Source organism: Chiloscyllium plagiosum, chromosome 37, assembly GCF_004010195.1.
Source record: "Chiloscyllium plagiosum isolate BGI_BamShark_2017 chromosome 37, ASM401019v2, whole genome shotgun sequence".
NCBI lineage: Eukaryota > Metazoa > Chordata > Chondrichthyes > Orectolobiformes > Hemiscylliidae > Chiloscyllium > Chiloscyllium plagiosum.
In genome coordinates, this window is record NC_057746.1 from 29,344,826 (window position 1) to 29,364,920 (window position 20,095).

At 43.3% G+C, this 20,095-nt stretch overlaps 1 protein-coding gene across 1 annotated transcript in view; it reads left to right on the forward strand.

Annotated features, from left to right (window-relative positions):
- The first annotated feature begins 11,784 nt into the window (after positions 1-11,784).
- The window catches only part of LOC122541550 (zinc-binding protein A33-like), a 14,802-nt gene continuing 6,491 nt past the window's right edge, over positions 11,785-20,095 (forward strand). Inside the window, exons 1-6 of the mRNA XM_043678379.1 lie at positions 11,785-11,852; positions 14,258-14,519; positions 14,615-14,710; positions 14,804-15,037; positions 15,550-15,572; positions 16,704-16,819. Coding sequence (XP_043534314.1) covers positions 11,785-11,852; positions 14,258-14,519; positions 14,615-14,710; positions 14,804-15,037; positions 15,550-15,572; positions 16,704-16,819 — 799 coding nt within the window. The remainder of the gene's footprint in view (positions 11,853-14,257; positions 14,520-14,614; positions 14,711-14,803; positions 15,038-15,549; positions 15,573-16,703; positions 16,820-20,095) is intronic.

The following is a 20,095-nucleotide window of genomic DNA, read 5'->3' on the forward strand; positions in this document are numbered from 1 at the left end:
CTGACCTGCAGTCTTCTTCTTGTCCTCTCCGCCTCCATCCTACTCCGACCTATCACCCTCACCTTGTCCTCTTTCCACCTATCACATTTCCAACTCCCCTCCTCCAAGTCCCTCCTCCCTACCTTTTATCTTCTCCTGCTGAACACTCTCTGTTCATTCCTGAAGAAGGGCCTGTGCCCGAAACGTCGAATCTCCTGTTCCCTGGATGCTGCCTGACCTGCTGTGCTGTTCCTGCAATAAAGTTTCAACTTTGATCTCCAGCATCTGCAGACCTCACTTTCTCCTCCTGGCTAGTAAAGACCCTTTTCACTTTTTTCAGGTCAGGGATTTTATTCAAACAGGGACAATGCTTTTGACCAACCCTTGCAGATCTGTTATGGAGAAGAGGATGCTTCATGCTAGAAGTGGTCTCTCTATTGCTACTCTTCATCATATGTTAGGGGTTGATCTTTCAGCAGATGTTGAGTGGCACTGTGTGGTCTAGCAGAGAGAACTCGGGTTGAGATCTCTATGGAGGCATGAGGGACATTTGTAGGAATGCGAGGAAGATTTCAGTCTGTAATAGAATGCATCAGGTCCATCTGGCCCCAGACAGTCTCTCAAAATTCGTGGTGGGAGTATCTTCCTTATGTTCTCAATGTAAAATAAGCATCAGTACTCTCACTCATTGTCTGTGGTCTTGCAATCGCCTCCATACATACTGGAGTGCTGTAGCAGGAGTTGTAGAGCAATTCTTGGGGGCCAGATTTAAGATGGACCCTACCTCTTTTCTCCTGGGTCTACCCAATATTATCTTCTCTGGACAAACATAAGAAAAAAAAGTTTATAATATTGTCACTTCTTGTGCAAGGAAAAATATTCTAAAGTGTTGGACTTTTGAAACCCCTGCAGGGTCTGTCGGGTTGGCATAGGCTTATTATTGGAACATATTCCTCTGACCTTTCCTCCGAATATTGTACACCAGTAAACTGAAAGTTTTTATAGGTTATGGCAGCTCTTTCTGGACTATTTGGATGTAGATTTATCGACCATTTTAATCAGGGTTTTGTGTAGCTGTGATGGTCTGATCCAGTGCACTTGATATCCTTGAAGAATTTTGAATAAAATTGTGTGTAAAACTTAGTGCTCTCAGAGGTTGGGAGTTAATGTTTTACTGTGCTGAGACATTCTATTTATTTATTTATTACCTTTACTGATTTGCCTATTTTGCACATGAGTATAGTTGTGCTTTGTTTGTATATTTTTTCTCTTTCGCTGTTATATTCATATAGAGTAATGTTACTTTCCTCTTGTTGATGTTAGTGTTGTAATTTTGCTGTAATTTTGTAATTTTATAAAAATCCTTCCTTTCAATCAAAACATCTATGTAAAACAACATTACAGTAGTATGAAAAATGCTAGAATCAATGAAAAGGATGGAACAGACACTTGGGATGACAATGATCTACTTGGAAACTGCATGATTTACGAATAGAAAATCAGTTTTTATGAAGCTGTGGATTTTGTTTTAAAAATGTTATGAATGAAATTGATAAAAGAGAGCAGATGGAAACAATATCCTAATATTTCTTGGAGGCTTTTGTCAAAATCCACCAATGGAGATAGTTTTAGTAAAATAAAAGCATATTGAACAGGAGGCAATATATTGAGGTGTATTCAGAATTGCTTGACAGACTGAGTAGGAATAAATAGGGCTTTCTCACATTGTCAGGCTGTGACTAGTGGGGGACACAAAGATTAGTAATTGGACCCCAGCAGTTCACAACATTGATCAGTTATTTCAAGGGGAGTATCAAGCATAATATTTCAAAAGTTGTGACCGATGCAACGCAGTGTGAGAATTTTTGTTGGAGAAAGGCATAAAGCAGGATTAGGAGGATTGGGACAGGATTATTGAATTGACAAAAAAGCACAGAAGATGGAATATAACATGATTAATTGTGAAGTTATCCCTTTGGTGGCGAAAGACATGAACAGATTAGTTTTAATTGGTAAGAATTTGGAATGCCTAGAGGTATAAAGGGATGTAGTCTGTGTTAATAAGTCACTGAAGTCTAACTTGCAAACTCAGCAGAATGCTTGATTGATTAATAGAATGTTAGCCCTTGTTGCAAGAGTTGTTGAGTACAAAAGTACAACATAATATTGCCATAGATAGAGACAGTCTTGTGTCCTGCTTGGTGGGGTTGATAAAGCATGGCGCTGGAAAAAGCACACCAGGTCAGGTAGTATCTAGGAGCAGCGTCAATGTTTCGGGCATAACCCTTCTTCAGGCACGTGGAGGGTGAAGTGGGCTGAGAAATAAATCGATGAGTGGGACTGGTTGTGGGATGGCGATAGGTGGGCAAAGTTAGGAGGTGACGATGATAGGTCAGTGGGAAGTGTGGAGCAGGCAGGAGGGTAGATAGATGGACAGGTAAATCAGGTCAAAAGGGTGGAGCTGAGTTGCAGGGTAGGCTGTAGGATGGGGTGGGGGAGAGGAGATGTATAAATTGGTGACTTCAATGTTGAGACTGTGTGGTTGTAGGTTCCTGAGATAGAAGATAAGGTGTTCCTCCTCCAGTTGTAGGTGGCCTTGTGTAGCCGGTGGAGAAGGCTCAGAGTGGACATGTCATCGGGAGAGTGGGAGGGGGAGTTGAAGTGGATGGCCACAGGAAGGTGGGGTTGGTTGGTGGGTATGGACCAGAAATTTCTCTGGACTGTTCTATGAGTTTGAGCTCGGTATACGCAATGTTGGAAGAGACCACATCAAGAGCAACATTGCAACAAACTAAATTCAAGGATATACAACTAAATCTCTGCCAGATTCAGAATTGACATTCAGGGCCTTGGATGGAGGTGGGGCGATGGGTTGGTGAGTGGTATGGGCACAGGTTTTGCATACTTTCAGTGGTAAGGAATAGTTCCAAGTTGAGAGAGGGGCTTGGTTTGGATTGTAGGCCCTTGTCAGGGAGTTGTGGAGGGAATGGTCCCTACGGAATACAAATAGGAATGGGGAGGGAAATACATTGTTGCTGGTGGGATTTGACTGTAGGTGCAAAACTGGCGGAGTATGATACACTGGATTGTGGAATGTGAGAACTAGGTATCAGTGCTGAGTTGGTCACTGGAGATGGACAGGTGCAGGAAGGGAAGGTAGGGGTCAGAGATGGTCCAGGAGAATTTGAGATCAGGGTGGAAAGTGAATGAACTGCTCAAGACCCTAGTGAGAGAATAGAGACAGTCTTGTATCCTGTTTGGTGGAGTTGGTGCTGGAAAAAGCACAACAGGTCAGGCAGCATCTGAGAAACAAAAGAGTCAACATTGATATTGTCATTGATGTTGAGGAGGAAAAGGTGCAGGATGGTACCAGTGTAGCTATGGATGAGGAACTGTTCTATTACCCTACAAAGAGGCAGTCAAAGCTCAGACCTATGCAGGTTTCCATAGCCACCCCTCTGGTTTGTCGGAAGTGGGAGGATTGAAAGACGAAGTTGTTAAAGATGAGGACGAATTCTGCCAATCGAAAGAGAGTGTCATTGGATGGCTGGGTCAGCAGAAGAGCTTTTGGGCTTTCCTTGTGGGAAATGCCGGTGTAGATGGACAAGATGCCCACGGTGAAGATGAGGTTTGGGGTCAGAAAATCGGAAGTCAAGGAGGAGGTGAATGGTGTGGATGATATCTTGAATGTATGTGGTGAGATCCAAAGCAAAGTCCAGCAGGGATTTATTTGTATATCCTCAAACCTTATTTACTGCAACTACTACTCTCAAAGTAGTCTGCTCTACACCAGAGAGACCAAGCACAAACTCATGGAACAGTTTGTCTCTGGTCTTTCCTGTGGCCATCCACTTCAATTCCCCCTCCCACTCTCCTGATGACACGTCCATTTTGGGCCTCCTCCACCACCGACACAATGCCACTCAAGCACTGGAGGACAATCACCTCACATTTGGCCCATAGACCCAAGAACCACATGGCCTCAACAATGAAATCACCCGTTTCCAAATCGCCCCTCCCCCTACCCCATCCCAGATCCAACACTCCGAGTCAACTCTGCTTCTTGACCTGACTTACCTGTCCATTTTCCCTGTCAACTATCCACTCAACTCGTCTTGCCGATGTATCTGACCTGACTTACCTGTCCATTTTCCCTGTCAACTATCCGCTCAACACTTCTTGCCGACATATCACCATCACCTCCAATCTTCCCCCACCAATTGCTATCCCACCTCCCTTTCCCCAGCCCCACCACCACTATTTATTTCTCAGCCTACTTCCCTCTCCGCAGTCCTGATGCTGCCTGACGTGCTTCCTGACCTGCTCTGTTTTTTCCAGCACCACATTTTATCAACTCTCACTCTCCAGCATATGCAGTCCTCACTTTCTCCTTGTTCCTGGATGGTGGAATTGTCTTTTGAAGAGAGATGAGAAAATTGGGTTTGTATTCTTCAGGATTTTGAATATTGAGAAATAATCCCATTTGAATGTGACAGGGTATATGCAGGAAAGTTGTTTCTTGGATAGATATCTACAAAATATAAATGGAGATGGTCCTTTTCCTGGAGATGAATAGAATTAATTTTCACTTAGATTTAAATATGATTAATAAAAATAAATTGATAATTTTCAGATTATCATTTTTGTATGGGAAAATGGGGATTGGGTGTGTGAGAAGCATTGTAGTGTTCCAGGGTATATGCAGGAAAGTTGTTTCTTGGATAGATATCTACAAAATATAAATGGAGATGGCCCTTTTCCTGGAGATGAATAGAATTAATTTTCACTTAGATTTAAATATGATTAATAAAAATAAATTGATAATTTTCAGATTATCATTTATGTATGGGAAAATGATGATTGGGAGTGTGAGAAGCATTGTAGTGTTCAATTAGCCCATGATAGCACTAAGTGCCTGAACACACGTAATGTGTTGAATGCCTTACTTCTGTTCATATTTTTCCCAATTTCCTCCAGAAACTTTCAGTGAACATTTATGAAATTCCATGTTTGTTTTGGTTTTGTAAACTACTTACAGCACCCATGTGGACTTTTTCAATTTGAAACAAAGCTTTAACAGATTCAGAAGAAATGTAACTTGCAGCTTATGTAACTTGCGTGTGGTAGTTCCTTCTGGAATGGCTGCCTGCTTTCCAGGCCTCAGTTTTGATTCTCTTGGTCACTGCTGGGAAGGCAGTTGTCATAGGCTCCTGGTTGTAAAAAGGCAAATTGATCGACAGTGTGGTCAAACAGCAAGGGATTCTGGGCACATTGGCCAAGTAAAATTCTGAAGTCGCAAACATGGACAACGGACGCAGTGCAAATGCAGCAGTCAGGTGCTAATAATATTAGCATAATATAAAAGGAACAGTTACTCTGAACAGAATATCCCCAGCAATTTATCCACCAAACAAAGGAGGGCCCAGACAGAGAGGCACCGGGTCCTGCTGCACAACGAAACAAACAGCAGGAAGCCATCCAAATGATTAACAATGTTTCAAACTGTTAAACGAGTGTCACTGATTCGCTAGACATGGAGAATGTTTCAGAAAACTATCCAAAAACGTATCAAAACAAAGTTTACCTGCAAACCAAGCTCTTGACACCTTGTGGAGACCTTTTGAGGAGACCAGCAAAGGCAAGAGGCCGAGACCATCTGACCATCCAGAGAGAGAGAGAGAGAGAAACAGAGAGAGAGAGAACAGCATTACAGACCCAAAGACAAAGCCAGAGAGCAAGCAATTGTGTCAATCCACAAGAGACTTGGGTAATATTGTAAGCTTAAAGGGTCAAATAGGATTGGAATCAGAATGTTACTATTAAAGTTTATTCTAACTTGTTGCCTAATAAAGTTGGGATTGTTTATATTAGTACCAGCTTGTGTTCATAGTGATTTAGGAGGCAGATGCTGGAGATCAGAGCTGAAAATGTGTTGCTGGAAAAGCGCAGCAGGTCAGGCAGCATCCAAGGAGCAGGAGAATCGATGTTTCGGGCATGGAGCCCTTCTTCGTGATTTGACCACTTCAATGTTTTGGGCCACCTGGGCAAGTTCATTCATCACATTCAGGTTGAAGTTGCCTCACTATTTTTAAGGAGGAATAAGACAATACTGCAAACTCCCCAGGATTCCCAATCCCTATTCCTACAGCTTGCGACTTGACTCCCCAAGTGAGGATGATGTGACCTGACTCCTTCCTCTTTCCAGAGTCTGCTTCAATGAACATCGGTGATTACAACTTGGCTGGAGCTCGAAGTGATTGCATGGCTAAGTAGTGAACTTCAAAGGCCTGGACTTTGTTCTGGTTTGTGGAGGCATCTGGTATTCCAGGGTTGTTTATATGGCTGTTGGACTTGTACGGCGTGGAGCTCGAGGGCACTCCTTTCATTGACTGTCCAAACAGATGACATTGCTGCGTGGGTAGGTTCTGAAATCCCACATGTGGCCATGCACATGAGCAGCTTACAGGGAATTCATTCTTCTATATTCCAATGATCACAGGCTGAATCACTCAACCCCTCTTTCAAGACAGTCCTTCCAAACATGGTAACAGCAAAATGAAGCTTCTCTGTACTGTCTTCAATGCCAGTAAATCTTACCTTAGATAAGGAGCCCAAAACTATTCATGTAACCCAGCTGTGATCTGGCGAGTGCATTATAATCCTTTAACAGAACTGACCTAATTTTATTTTCCATGATCTTTGAAATAAATACCAACATCTCATTTGGCTTCTCTAACACCCACTGAAATCGATGCCAGTTTTCTGTGATTCATGAATGAGGACTCCTAAATCCCACTGTTCAGTAGCTCTAAGGGGAGGGGATCCAGCAGAGGTTTACAAGCATGATTCTGGGATGAATGTCCTGCCGTATGCGGACTCTGGGTCCTTACTCATTAGTGTATAGAATGACGTGAGGGGGTCTGATTGAACTGTACATAATTCTGTGATGCCTGGATAGAGCTAACCTCGAAATGATGTTTCCACCAGGAGGAGAGACTCAGACATGAGGGCACAGCCTCTGAGTGAAGGGATGACCCCTCAGAACTCAGATGAGGAGGTATGCATTCAGCCAAAGGGTGGTTAATCTGTGGAACTCATTGCCACAGAAAGTTGTGGAGACAAAGTCATTGAGTAATTTTAAGACAGTGATTGACAGGTTCCTGATGAGTCGGGACATCAAGTGTTATGGGGAAGGCAGGAGAGTGGAGAAGGAAGGTGAATGAATGCAGGAGTTGAGAAATATATCATCCACAATTGAATGGCATAGCAGACTTGATGGACTGATTGCCCTGATTCTGCTCCTGGTCTGAAATTCCAGTCAACTCTGCCCTAATTTTTACTGAATGGCAGAACAGGGTCAAGGAGAAAACGGCCTGCTCCTACTGCTGGTTTGTATGTTTCTATGTTCATATCAATTAACTCTTGAGGCTGGGCAGATCCTTAATTGAGCTGTACGTGAGGTTTGCCCAGCTTTGAGACACATAGGCAGCCAAGCTGTTCCAACTGATTTGCATTTGATGTTTCTACACAACTGCATGACTGTGATTAAGGGTCGACGCACAGAAATTGAATTGTTTAGTTTTAAATAAAACAGATCAGTGCTGCGGCACATTGCATATTGTGTGAATAATTGACAAATTGTTCAACTTCAAGAGAATATTTGTCACACACATGTTATTTCTGTGGATCCAGTTAAACCTTTTGTTGTCCCTCTCATCAAGTGGACCCTGTGCGGAGCGGTGGATAAAGATGTGGCAAGGCTGAAAAATGACAATGGAGACAGCATCTGGTGCAATGCGAGATTGAGACGAAAACATCAGCCCAAGGTCACCCGGTGGGAGAAGAGAAAGTCCCAGGGCTTAACCCTCAAGTCTGCACTCACAGGCTTAGCCAAGGCTCCAGCTCCATGGCTAGGCCTGGGCACCAGATGGCTGAGGCATTGACCGTGATGTGTGTGGATCCAGGCCAGGTCCCTGCAGCACCATCACTGGCTTCATAGGTGAGCTCAGCATGAAATCATGGCGGCAGCATTGGTAGAGGCGAGATGGCGCTGGAGTGTGGCAATTCTTTGTTCCAGCAGTGACGGTGTGGTGAAGTATGGTTGCAGTCATGTCATCAGTTTAGCAGCAGGGACTCGAGGCATCGGGGTGGAGGAGCTTATATCCAGGTCCATGTCTGAGCTAGAAGGGGAGTTGTTTCAAAGACACCTCACTTTATTGAGATAAATTTATGAGATGAATTTATTGTTTTATTTTTCTGGTTTTATATTCTGCACTTTGGTTTACTTTCTGTGTTTAAAGATAGGGCCATCATTGACAACATTAAATAACATTTTTCACTGCATTTGTCATTAATAGACTTGACAAGAAATCAAATCAAATGGTTGGCCTGTGTCATGTTTCTGATCCATTGATCCCATCAAGGTGTTTGAGTGCAATTGGCATGAAGTCATCTTAAATCTGGCATAAATCTGGACAAATTATCCTGTTTTTTTTTTACTTCTTTAATTCTTGCAGTCAGATTTTCCACTACAAAGTTAAATGATTAAATTTCTGGATGCGGTTAGCCTGGATTTCTGATGTGATAATCACATTACAAGTTACTGCCACCATTTTGTTGAATGCAATAGCAGTTTGCCTACGCAATGGCTGTATTGAAACTTGAATCTGAAATGAAAATAGTAGTCTTCTATCATTTTGTTGCTCATTTTGGATTGTATGACATTATTGATGTGTGAATAATCTTTTATTCCTGTACTGTCCCAATTCTTTACTTTGCTTTTTTCCCAACCTTGATTTGGCAAAACACCTTGGCCTTTATTTGCAGCTATCCTCGTTTGTTGCTGCTGAATGTTGAAATTTACCAAACTGGGAATCATCAACATGAGTTACAGCTGACCACTCTGAACAAACTCACTTCAGCATTTGGGCTACATAGTCATTTCTTGACTTTCTCTATGACTATTTAGCCAGTTAATTTCTGTTCTATTAACTAAAATAATGCACGGGTTTAACTATTGTTTTTAATCATAAGAAAGTATTTAAGTATTCAAACTATTGAATTTAGGCACTGGGATGGCAGGTTGCAATTGTACAAAACATTGATGAGGTCACTTTTGGAGGACTGTGTATGGTTTTAGTCACCCTGCTTTTGGAAGGATATGACTACAGTGGAGAAGGTTTAGAAAAGGTTCACAAGTAAGTTGCCGAGACTGCAGGTTTTGAATTATTAGCAGAGGCTGGATAGACTGGGACTTCTTTCACTGGAGCATTGGAGGTTGAGTTTCATAATATCACAAGGAGCACAGTTAAGGTGAATACCAAAAGTGTCATCCTGTGGATATGGGAGTTTAAAACTAGAAGCATATCTTTTAAGGTGAGAGGAGAAAGGTTTAAAAGGAGACTTTTCACACAGGAGGTGGTGCATATGTGCCAGTGGACTGTCAGAGTAAGTGACAGATGCAAGTACAGTTAGAACATTTAGAAGATATTTAACAGGTGCATGAAGAGAACATGTTTACATGTACAGGGACCAAACACAGGCAAATGGGACTAGGTTAGTTTGGGAAACTTAGTTGGCATGGATGAGTTGAACCAAAGGGGCTGTTTCTGTGTTCTTCGACTTGATGATTTGCTGCCTCAATGACTCTATCATTCTTTTGATTCTTGTCATCTTTTGTTCTTAAACATAGATTCTTGTTCAGTTTTGCTGCAGCATGTTTGATTGAAAACTCTGTGCCAAGCAGACCAGTGATCAGGACACACTTCCCCAACCACAAGTAAAATATAACATAGAAATTTGAAAAGGCTGCATGTACAGTGTACTTTATCATGCTGTCACTAAAATTACATATCATATTTGTAAGTTAGGTGTTATTTTCACTGAAGTGGACAGTGATGGGAAAGAACATTAAACCAGAAATAAATGATTTTTTTAGCTCCACCAATATTCTCATGGGGAGAAATATTATGTGTGGATGCCCTGATCAATACAATGAGTTGCACATCATATCCAATACAGATAGTCAAATCAGTCTCACACCACATAAATGTTGGAAAGGCTAAAGTCCTGTTTACTGTTTTAAAAGCATCATATGAGTTTCCTTCTATTCAATTTTATGACATAATATTGACCTTAGTGTGACAATATTTACATGTTAACAATAAATAATAATTTATACATTTATAACTATAAATAACAATATTCGTGGTATTCCTGATGAAGGGCTTTTGCCGGAAACGTCAATTTTACTGCTCCTCGGATGCTGTCTGAACTGCTGTGCTTTTCCAGCAACACTCCAATTGAGACTCTGGGTTTCCAGCATCTGCAATCATTATTTTTCCCTAACAATATTCATAGACCTGTGCAAATCTAGTCAACTTTGTCAGTGTTACTTTACCATGTAAGGACATTGCTTCCGCATGATGAGATTTCCAGTGAAGTGAAATTGACAGGTTTATCACAATTGTAGACATTAACACGAAAATGATGGAAACACTCACTGGGCCAGGCAGCACTTGCTCATTACCTGAGTCCAAACTGAAGAGAGCCAAATATCACAGCAGCAGCTGGTTTTCCTCCTCCCATTCCATCCTACCGAAGGTAATTCAGAGTTTCCCTGCTGAAAACCATAACAATCAAGAATCTCCATCACTATGAAGAAGGTGAGAATTTGGGAAGTTTGAATGTTCAAATGTATTGCCTGCTGGGCCGTCCTCATTGCCCTTGAGAAGTTGGTGAGCTCTCTTCTTGAAACGCAGCAATGCATGTGCTGTAGGTAGACTCACAATATCCTGAGGGAGCGAATTCTTGGGTTTCCACTCAGCAACAGTGACAAGATTCCAAGTCAGTTTGGTGAGTGATTTGGAGCTAATTTTCAGGTGGTGGTGTTCCCATGTATTTTCTGCTTTGCCATTTTAAATAGAAGCAGTCGTGGGTTTGTAAGGTGCTGTCCAAGGCTTTTTGGTGAATTTCTGCAGTTCAGCTTGTCAATAGTACACACTGCTGTGACTGAGCATTGGTTGTGGAGGCAGCAGGGTATTTGTTGATGTAGGCCAGTCAGGTGGCCTGCTTTGTTCTGGATAGTGTCAAGCTACTGGGGTATTGTTGGAGCTGCACCCACCCAGGCAAGTGGGGTGGATTCCATCACATTCCTAGCTTGTGCCTTGCAGATGAGTGACAAGCTTTTGGGAGTCAGGAGGTGCATGACTTCACACAGTATTCTGAGCCTCTGACCTGATCTGAAAGCCACTCCATTTATATGGTGAGGCCAGTTGTACATTTGGTTAATGGTAATCCCTGGGCTGCTGTCAGCAGGGAATTCAATAAAGGCATTGTATGTCAATGGGCAGTGGCTGGATTGACTCTCGTTGGAGAAGATCATGACTCGGCATTTGTGTGGCACAATTTTGAATTCACACCTGTCAGCCCTAGCTTCAATATTGGTCAAAGTCTTGCTGCATTTGTACATGTGATGTTTCAGAATATGCAGAGTCATGAATAGTGTTGAAGATTGCACAGTTATCCAGCAGACAAACATCTGACTTTATTACTGAGGGAAGGTCACTATGAAGCAACTGAAGACATTCATGTTCACGTTCATCATCTCCTTGCCAGGTAACCAGTGGAACGTTTGTCTCCCTCCACACCTGATTGCCACAGACTCCAGGGTTCCTTGTTACCACACTTGATGAAATGTCATGATTTGGACACCCTGATGAAGGAGCGGTGCTCCGAAAGCTAGTGTTTCCAATTAAACCTGTTGGACTATAACCTGGTGTTGTGTGTTTTGTTTAACTTTTATTGATGAAATGTGGCTGTGATATCAAGGACCTTCAACTCACCTCACCATGCCAGAATAAGACAAACTTCTGGTAACTTAGAGAACGTGGCATCTGTTGCAATTTCCCTTCCAATCCCTCATCACTCAGACCCCATTAGTTCCTCAATCACACTCGGGAGAAATGATTTCGTGTCCCCCCTGGAAAGACTCCCCTGAGCCCAGTCTGAGAACCACTGACTGATTCATCTCCAACACGGTCATGTAGCGCCACCTCCCGCCTGTGGAGCAACATTACAGATGAAGGAGCGGTGCTCCGAAAGCTAGTGTTTCCAATTAAACCTGTTGGACTATAACCTGGTGTTGTGTGTTTTTTTTTAACTTTTATTGATGAAATGTGGCTGTGATATCAAGGACCTTCACACTCACCTCACCATGCCAGAATAAGACAAACTTCTGGTAACTTAGAGAACGTGGCATCTGTTGCAATTTCCCTTCCAATCCCTCATCACTCAGACCCCATTAGTTCCTCAATCACACTCGGGAGAAATGATTTCGTGTCCCCCCTGGAAAGACTCCCCTGAGCCCAGTCTGAGAACCACTGACTGATTCATCTCCAACATGGTCATGTAGCGCCATCTCCCGCCTGTGGCGCAACATTACAGGCAGGAAGGTCCCTGGGTTTCTGCAGCTCACAGCTCACTACCCAGTCAGTCCCTCTCTACAATTGAGCTTCTACTTGTTTCTTTTCTCCCCCTCCTTCTTTCCCCCAGTCCTACACAGCTCCTTGCTGATCTTTCAGTTCCCAGTTCCGATACAGGGTTTACTCCTGGAATGTTAACCTGGCTTCTCTCTACACCTGTGACTGAGATCCCCCCCTCCCCCATCAGTTTAAATTTGGCAGGAGGCAGGGGGACGGAGTGAAATTATGGGATGGATCTGTCAGTGCCCTTGAAACCCGCAGCTTGTCAGAGGGGCGGAATTTTTCCCGCCGTCATTCCCTCCCGGACAGAAGAAGGGAAAGACCCTCTCAGTGAAAGTGTGGAGATGGGACATTGTGTCTGCATTGTAAAATGACACCTGTCCACCCTCATAGTCCAGGAAAACCCCGATCTTCCAGGGATTCACACTCGGGGAGAGGGGAGTCAGTGAGGGGGAGGTGGCGGCGAAAAAACCTCTTCCGCGAATCAGCCACACAGTGTCTCCCTGATCCCAGGACTCATTCGCAGGGATCAAATCTCTCCGGGGAGTCAGGGAGCGGCTTCCGTTTGTCTCCGAGTCTCACACTGGTCCGGTCCTCAGACAGGATGAGCCGGGGATGCGCTGTGCTCGGATCCAGAGTCAGAGAGGCTGGAGCTGGGGGAGAGATCAAATAACACCGTCAGAGAGAGGCCAGGGAGAGTGAGGGGCGCAGGGAGTGAGGGGTGAGCGATGAAGAGAGTGGGATGAGTGTGGAGGCGAGATAAGGTGAGCCTGAAAAGGGGGAGTTTGGAGGAGGGGAGGGTCAGGGAAAGGGGAGTGAATGAGGAAGAGTGCAGTGAGTGATGAGAGTGTAGGAATGAGTAGGAAGGATGTGTAATGCGGATGGATGGGGAGGGAGGAAAGGTGAGAGAGAAAGGAAAGGAGATTGAAAAATGGTACGAGAGAGAGGGGTGTGGAGAATGAAGGCGAGCCCGGCGGTGGGGTGGAGGGGAGGAATGGGAGGGTTGAGCCCAAATAAATCTATTCACTCGCCTTCCCAGAGCGCAATTCGACCGCTCCCACCCAGCTCCTCACTCTCCCCGCTCCCGCAGCAAAATCAATCTGCCTCCTGGTTGGAATACAGACACACTCTAACCTCACACCTTTCAGGCATTGTCTGAGCTGAGATGCCACTTTTTAAAATAAAACTTAAAGTTATATCGGAACTGTGACTTGAATCAATTAATTTGCATATTAATCGACCGAAACCTGCAACCCATTTTAAGTGATTAAAGAGTTAACAGCAATCTAGGTTTGTTCAGTACATCGCAACATTTATGTGACATTTTCTTCTTTTACAAAAAATTGTGTGCCCTGTGATCCTGCCCCACTAGCTCCCTGACGAAGGAGCAGCGAAAGCTTGTCCTTCCAGATAAACCTGTTGGACGATACCCTGGTGTTGTGTGACTGTTACCTTGGTAATTCTTCGTGTCGTGAAAGACGATACTTAAACGTAAGAGACTTACAGACCGGATCCCCGGAACTGCCTCCGTATCTGTCATCTCATTATCTCGATATCTAATACTTTGTGTTTGAGGGTGAGCGGGTACAGTCATTCACACAACCCAGCTCAGTGATCTGGATCTTACACCGGGTTGCTCCAGACCGGGTTTGTAATGGGCTTGTAATAGTGAGTTCAGTCTGCAGCAAAATTTAGGGATAACTCGCTCCCCGCCCATCTCCACCCCGCCCCCTCTCTGTCTCTCTCTGCCCCTCCCCAAGGGACAGCATTCTGTGTGTCTTCACCCTCCCGTCCAGGGTTCAAGTTCAAATCCCCTGCTCGTTTCCGGAAAGAAACCTCAGGGTAAATCGGGCCTTAGCGAATCTGGCCGAGGAGGCTCGAAAATTAAAGCTGGATCCGAAAGAGAAGGAAAGTAAACCTCACTGTGAGGTACATCAGGAAGATCTGAAGCTGTTTTGTGAAACTGACAAGAAATTGATCTGCCTGATTTGTCGAGATTCCCGGGAACACAAAACTCACAACTTCCTGCCGATAAATGAGGCTGTTGAAATCCACAAGGTAAAAGAGAGAATACTTTATAATCTGCGCGTTTCATCACATATCGAACACCTGACCTAACACATCTAACTCTGCAATTTCTCTCCCCATTTTAGAATAAGCTGAAATCTTCTTTAGATTCTCTCACAGAGAAGAAATCGGCGGTTCTCCAAACGGAACTGACCCAGAAACGGAAGATTTCCGAAGTGAGGGTGAGCTCTCCCTGTGCTGATTTTCTGGGATCTGGGTTAGTTTTGTTCCCTTTATCGCGGGACATTAATGAGGTTTCACATTTCATTTGGTAGGAACAGGCGAGTAGTCTGCAGACCCACATCACATCCGAGTTCACTAAAATGCACCAGATTCTCACTGAGAAAGAGCAGCGTTTACTCAGAGATCTCAGGGAAGAAGAGGAGAGGGTTGTAGAACCAATGGAGAGAAACCTTCGAGAGATTCAGGAGAATTTACATTCTATTGAGGAGAAACTCTCAAAGTTGCAGAGTCAGATGGAGCAGAAAGACGAGCTGATATTTCTGAAGGTGAGGGATTATATTCCAGGTAAGGTAATGGAAATTTCACCCAGTTACAAAAAAGTATTAATTGTTTTATTAATAAAGAATTTTACATGAAAATATAGAATTCAATCAATCTGTGACTGGACTATTGCGATGCTGTCACTGAATTAAACTCATGTACACTGTCTGATGCATTATTCTCAGGAATGGATGGTGATCTTGACAGTTGCTTAGTTATTATCTCCATGCTCCGTGTTCCCCAAGTTTAATTATCTCTTGGAATTCCCACTGTAATCCTGTTGCAGCTCCATGTGGAGAGTGTACGGGTGTGTTTGGTACAGTGGGAGTGTGAGAGTCACTGTGTCCGTGAGCGGGACTGATGGTTAGATCCAATTTACTTTACCCTCTCCTCAATCTTCCTTCCAAAATGTATCACGTTACACTTCCGTGTTGTGTCTGTTCATTTCAGCAGCCTGTCTGTCTCCTCCTGAAATCTGTTACTGCCATCCTCACTGTTTGTGATGCATTTCTTTCAGGAGGAAGCTTGTTGCAAGAGAAGGTAGGACATGCTCTTTACTGAAACTGCACAATTTGCTCAACAATTTAGTGACAGGTTATTATGGGGTTATTTCCTGGTTATTGTGACCGCTTTAAAGAGTCATTTATTGGGCGGCAATAACTCCAGTTATGGTTCACACACAAGCGTTTTTCTAAAAAAAAGTTTGTTACAGATTTTAAACCTTATTAGATTTTATAAAACTGTTCTGCAGTATTGTAAACAATGACAAGATGCCTGTAAATGATGCGACCTGGTTCTCAGGCTGGAAGTGATCACTGTCCTGATTTGGGCTGTTTGTGTCACCCTGACCTTCCTTCTGACCGTGAGAGAGACCGTCGGCTCACGTTTCCAGTGAATGGCCATTCCTGTCCCTGCATGGCTCCTGACCAACCCCAGACGGTCAGAAGGGAGAGTTTAAAATACATTTTGTTCTCGCCTTTAAAGAGTACAAACTTGCTGTTTAACATTTTGACTGCAATACTTTTCTGTGTTTAAAGAGCACCTCGAACGTCTCGAGCTGTTTCACAGGAGCTTTCGGAAGTGAATAAAATCAAAATGACACCGATATATGAATCCAGATGATTAGTGCAGGATTTAGTGCATCTTAAAGGAGGAAAGAGGAATAGAGAAATGGAGAGGCTCTGGAGGCAATTCCAGAGCTGAGGGTCTTGGCAGTTGAAGGTCCAACCTCCAATGGGGAGAGAGACAAATCAGAGATGGTCAAGAGGCTGAAAGTATAGGAGCAGGATTCTCAGAGGGTTGTGAGACCCATATATTGCACAGTTAGACAGGAGGCATTTAGTTGTTTAAGTTTTTTGTGTCTGTTCCACAAGCTCTGTTTATAATACAGCAAGGGGATGGGGGAAATGTATACCATCTCCTGAGGTGTATGATGTCCCAGTAACTAATCTGTTATCGGGACACGGGCCTTTCTTTGGACCTGGGTGTTTTCCAAACGTTTTCCTTTCATTATCAAATTCTTGTTTGATCAGTTACAAAAATAAGATGAATATTTCACTTTCTAGCCCATTCACTCAAACGTGAACAGTGCTGAAAGCTTGAATATTTAAATTATTCCATAAATGTTCTAACGAAGCACCATTTCTAATGTCACCTGTTTAATGTTTACAGGATTAGTGATGAGGTGAAGACACTCTCAGCTGCTGATGGCTCTCTGTCTCTCGGACAGTTCACTGGCCCTTTACAGTACACAGTCTGGAGAGAAATGATACACACCATTCACCCAGGTAAACATGTATATTCATTTTCCTGATGATAAATCCAGTTGTGCAGGGGTTCCAAGGCATCTTCAAATCGATAGTTATAGAGTCAAAGAGATGTAGAGCACAGAAACAGACCCTTTGGTCCAGCTCGTCCACGTCGACCAGGTTATGCTAACATAATCCCGTCCCATTTTCCAGCAATTGGCCCATATCCCTCTAAACCCTTCCCATTCAAATACCCTTCCAGAAGCCTTTTAAATGATGTAATTGTACAATTATCCACCACTTCCTCAGTCAGCTCATTCCACACACGCACTACCCTCTGCGTGAAAAAGTTGCCTCTTGGGTCCCTTTTATGTCTTTCCCCTCTCACCCTAAACCTATGTCATCTAGTTCTGGACTCCTCATACTAGCGGAAAGACCTTGTATATTTATCCTATCCATGCACTTCACGATTTTATAAACCTCCATAAATTCACTCCTCAGCCTCCAATGCTCCAGAGAAAATAACCCCAGACTATTTAGCCTCTCCCTGCAGCTCAAGCCCTCCATCCCTGGCAACATCCTTGTAAATCTTTTCTGAACCCTTTCATGTTTTACAGCATCCTTCCGATAGGAAGGAGACCAGAATTGCACACAATATTCCAAAAGTGACCTAAACAATGTCCTGTACAGCTATAATATGACCTCTGAACTCCTAAACTCAGTACTCTGACCAATAAAGGAAAGTGAACCAAATGCTTTCTTCAGTATCCTATCTACCTGCGAGTCGACTTTCAAGGAACTTTAAATCTGCATTCCAAGGTCTCTTTGTTCAGCAACACTCCCGAGGACCTTACCATTAAGAGTAAACGTGCTGCACTAATTTGCTTTTCCTAAATGCAACACCTCACATTTCTCTAACTTAAACTTCATCTGCCACTCCTCAGCCATTGGCCCGTCTGATCAAGATCCTGTTGTAATCTGAGGTAACCTTTTTCACTGTCTACTCCACTCCAATTTTGGTGTCATCTGCAAACTTACTAACTCTACCTCCAATGTTCACATCCAAATCATTTATATAAATGATGAAAAGTAGTGGACCAAGCACAGATACTTGTGGCAAACCACTGGACACCGGCCTCCAGTCTGAAAAACAATCCTCTACTGCCATCCTCTGTCTTCTACCTTCGATCCAGTTCTATATCAAATGGGTTGTTCTCCTTGTATTCGATGAGATCTAACTTTGCTAATCAGTCTCCATGGTGAACCTTGTTGCACGCCTCAGTGAAGTCCATATAGATCACGTCCACCACTCTGCCTTCATTAATCCTCTTTGTTACTTCTTCAATAAACACAATCAAGTTCGTGAGACATGATTTGCCATGCGCAAAGCCATGCTGACTATCCCTGCTCTTAATTCCAAGAGACTCTCCCTGGAAACATGATACTTTCTTTTAGATCAGTGTCTGGAGCCATCAGCTCTGTGTATCAGAGCAGTGAAGGGTTCTGTCTAACCAGAGGCATAGAGCATGGAACCAGGAATTCTAAAGGAGACTGGACTAGCTCCATCTGGAGTGACATTGGAGGAACAGATTTTATCACAATATCAGAAAGACATGTAGACATTAAACAGCCAGTGTTAATGGGAACATGTCTACTGGGGATTGCATGAGAAACAAAAACAGAAGTTGCTTGAAAAGCAGAGATGTTGGCCAGAGAACAGGGCAGTGTGTTAAAGTGGCAGAACTTAGATGTTCTGGAAAGTGGTCACCCAGTGTATGCTTCGTTTGCTCAGTGTAGAGGAGACCACATTGCGAGCAGTGAATGAACTAGACTAGACTGTGTGAAGTGCAGGTAAAGTGCTGCTTCACCTGGGTGCTGTGTTGGGCCCTTGAATACCGAGGAGAGAGCAGGTAAATTGGCAGGTTTTGTACCTTTGGTGGGGAATGGGCTAAGGACTGTGCTGTAGGTAACTAAGAAATAAGCAAAGGATGATTACCTCATTGGGATTGTTGTACAAGCCCTCAAACAGACAGTGGGAAATTGGGAAGCAACATGGAGGGAGACATCCGATAGCTGTAAGATTAATATTGTTGTAATAGTAAGGGATTTTAACTGTCCAAACACAGAATGGAAATGCCAATGTGTTAAGGAATTGGATGGAGAGGAATCTTAGTGTGTCCAAGAAAATTTTCTTATTCAATATGTGGATGCACCTGTTTTCCCTGCAGGTCTGGAGGCTGAGGGGTGACCTTATAGAAGTTTATAAAATCATGAGAAGCATGGATGGGGTAAATAGACAAGGTGGAGGTGGGGGAGTCCAGAACTTGAGGGCATGGATTTAGAGTGAGAGGGGAAAGATTTGTAAGGGAAGTAAGGGGTAATCTTTCCACTACTGCGTGTGTGGAATTAAGTGCCAGAGGAAGTGGTGGAGGCTGATACAATTCCAACATTTAAAAGCCATTTACATGGGTATATTTGAATGAAAGCTTTAGAGCGATATGGGCCAAGTGCTGACAAATGGGACTAGATTAGTTTAGGCTATCCGGTCGGCATGAACGAGTTGGACTGAAGACTCTGTTTCTGTGCTGTACATCTCTGTGAATCTATAACTCTTTAAAGAAATGGCAAAACATGACTTTGTCTTGGGAAGTAGGGCAGGGCTAATGACTGAGCTGTCAGCGGTGGGACACTTTGGGGCAAGTGATAATAATTCCATTAGTTTGAAAACAGTTATGGAAAATGATGGACCAAAACTAAAATTGAAGGTTCTAAATTGTAGTAAAGATCCAGAATTTGATGGTATTAAGCAGAAACTTTCAAACATTGATTGCGGCAAACTGTTCACAGATAGAGGGAGATAACGGAATGTCAGAGACAGTATGTTCCAATTAGTGAGAATTGCAAAATTGGCAGGACTAGAGAAATTGAGGCTCTGGTCAAGAAAAATAGGGAGGTATTTGCCAGCTATTGACAGCTGGAATGGAGTGAATCCCGTGAGGTGTATAAGAGCAGTAGTTGTATAATTAGAAGGAAATCAGGAAGGCAAAAACAGGGCTTGAAATAGTTTTGGTGAATAGCATTCAGTGAATCCAAAGAGATTGTACCAACACTAAGGGCAAAATAATAACTCGGGAGAGAATAGGGCCCCTTACAGAACAAAGAGGATGTGTATGTATGGAACGACAGGAGATGGGTGAGATGCTAAATGAATATGTCACGTCAGTGGTTTGCTGTGTAGAAAGACCTGGAAGTTAAGGAAATAAATAGTGATGTCATGAAGAGTCCATATTACAGTAGTGGAGGTGCGGATAAGCG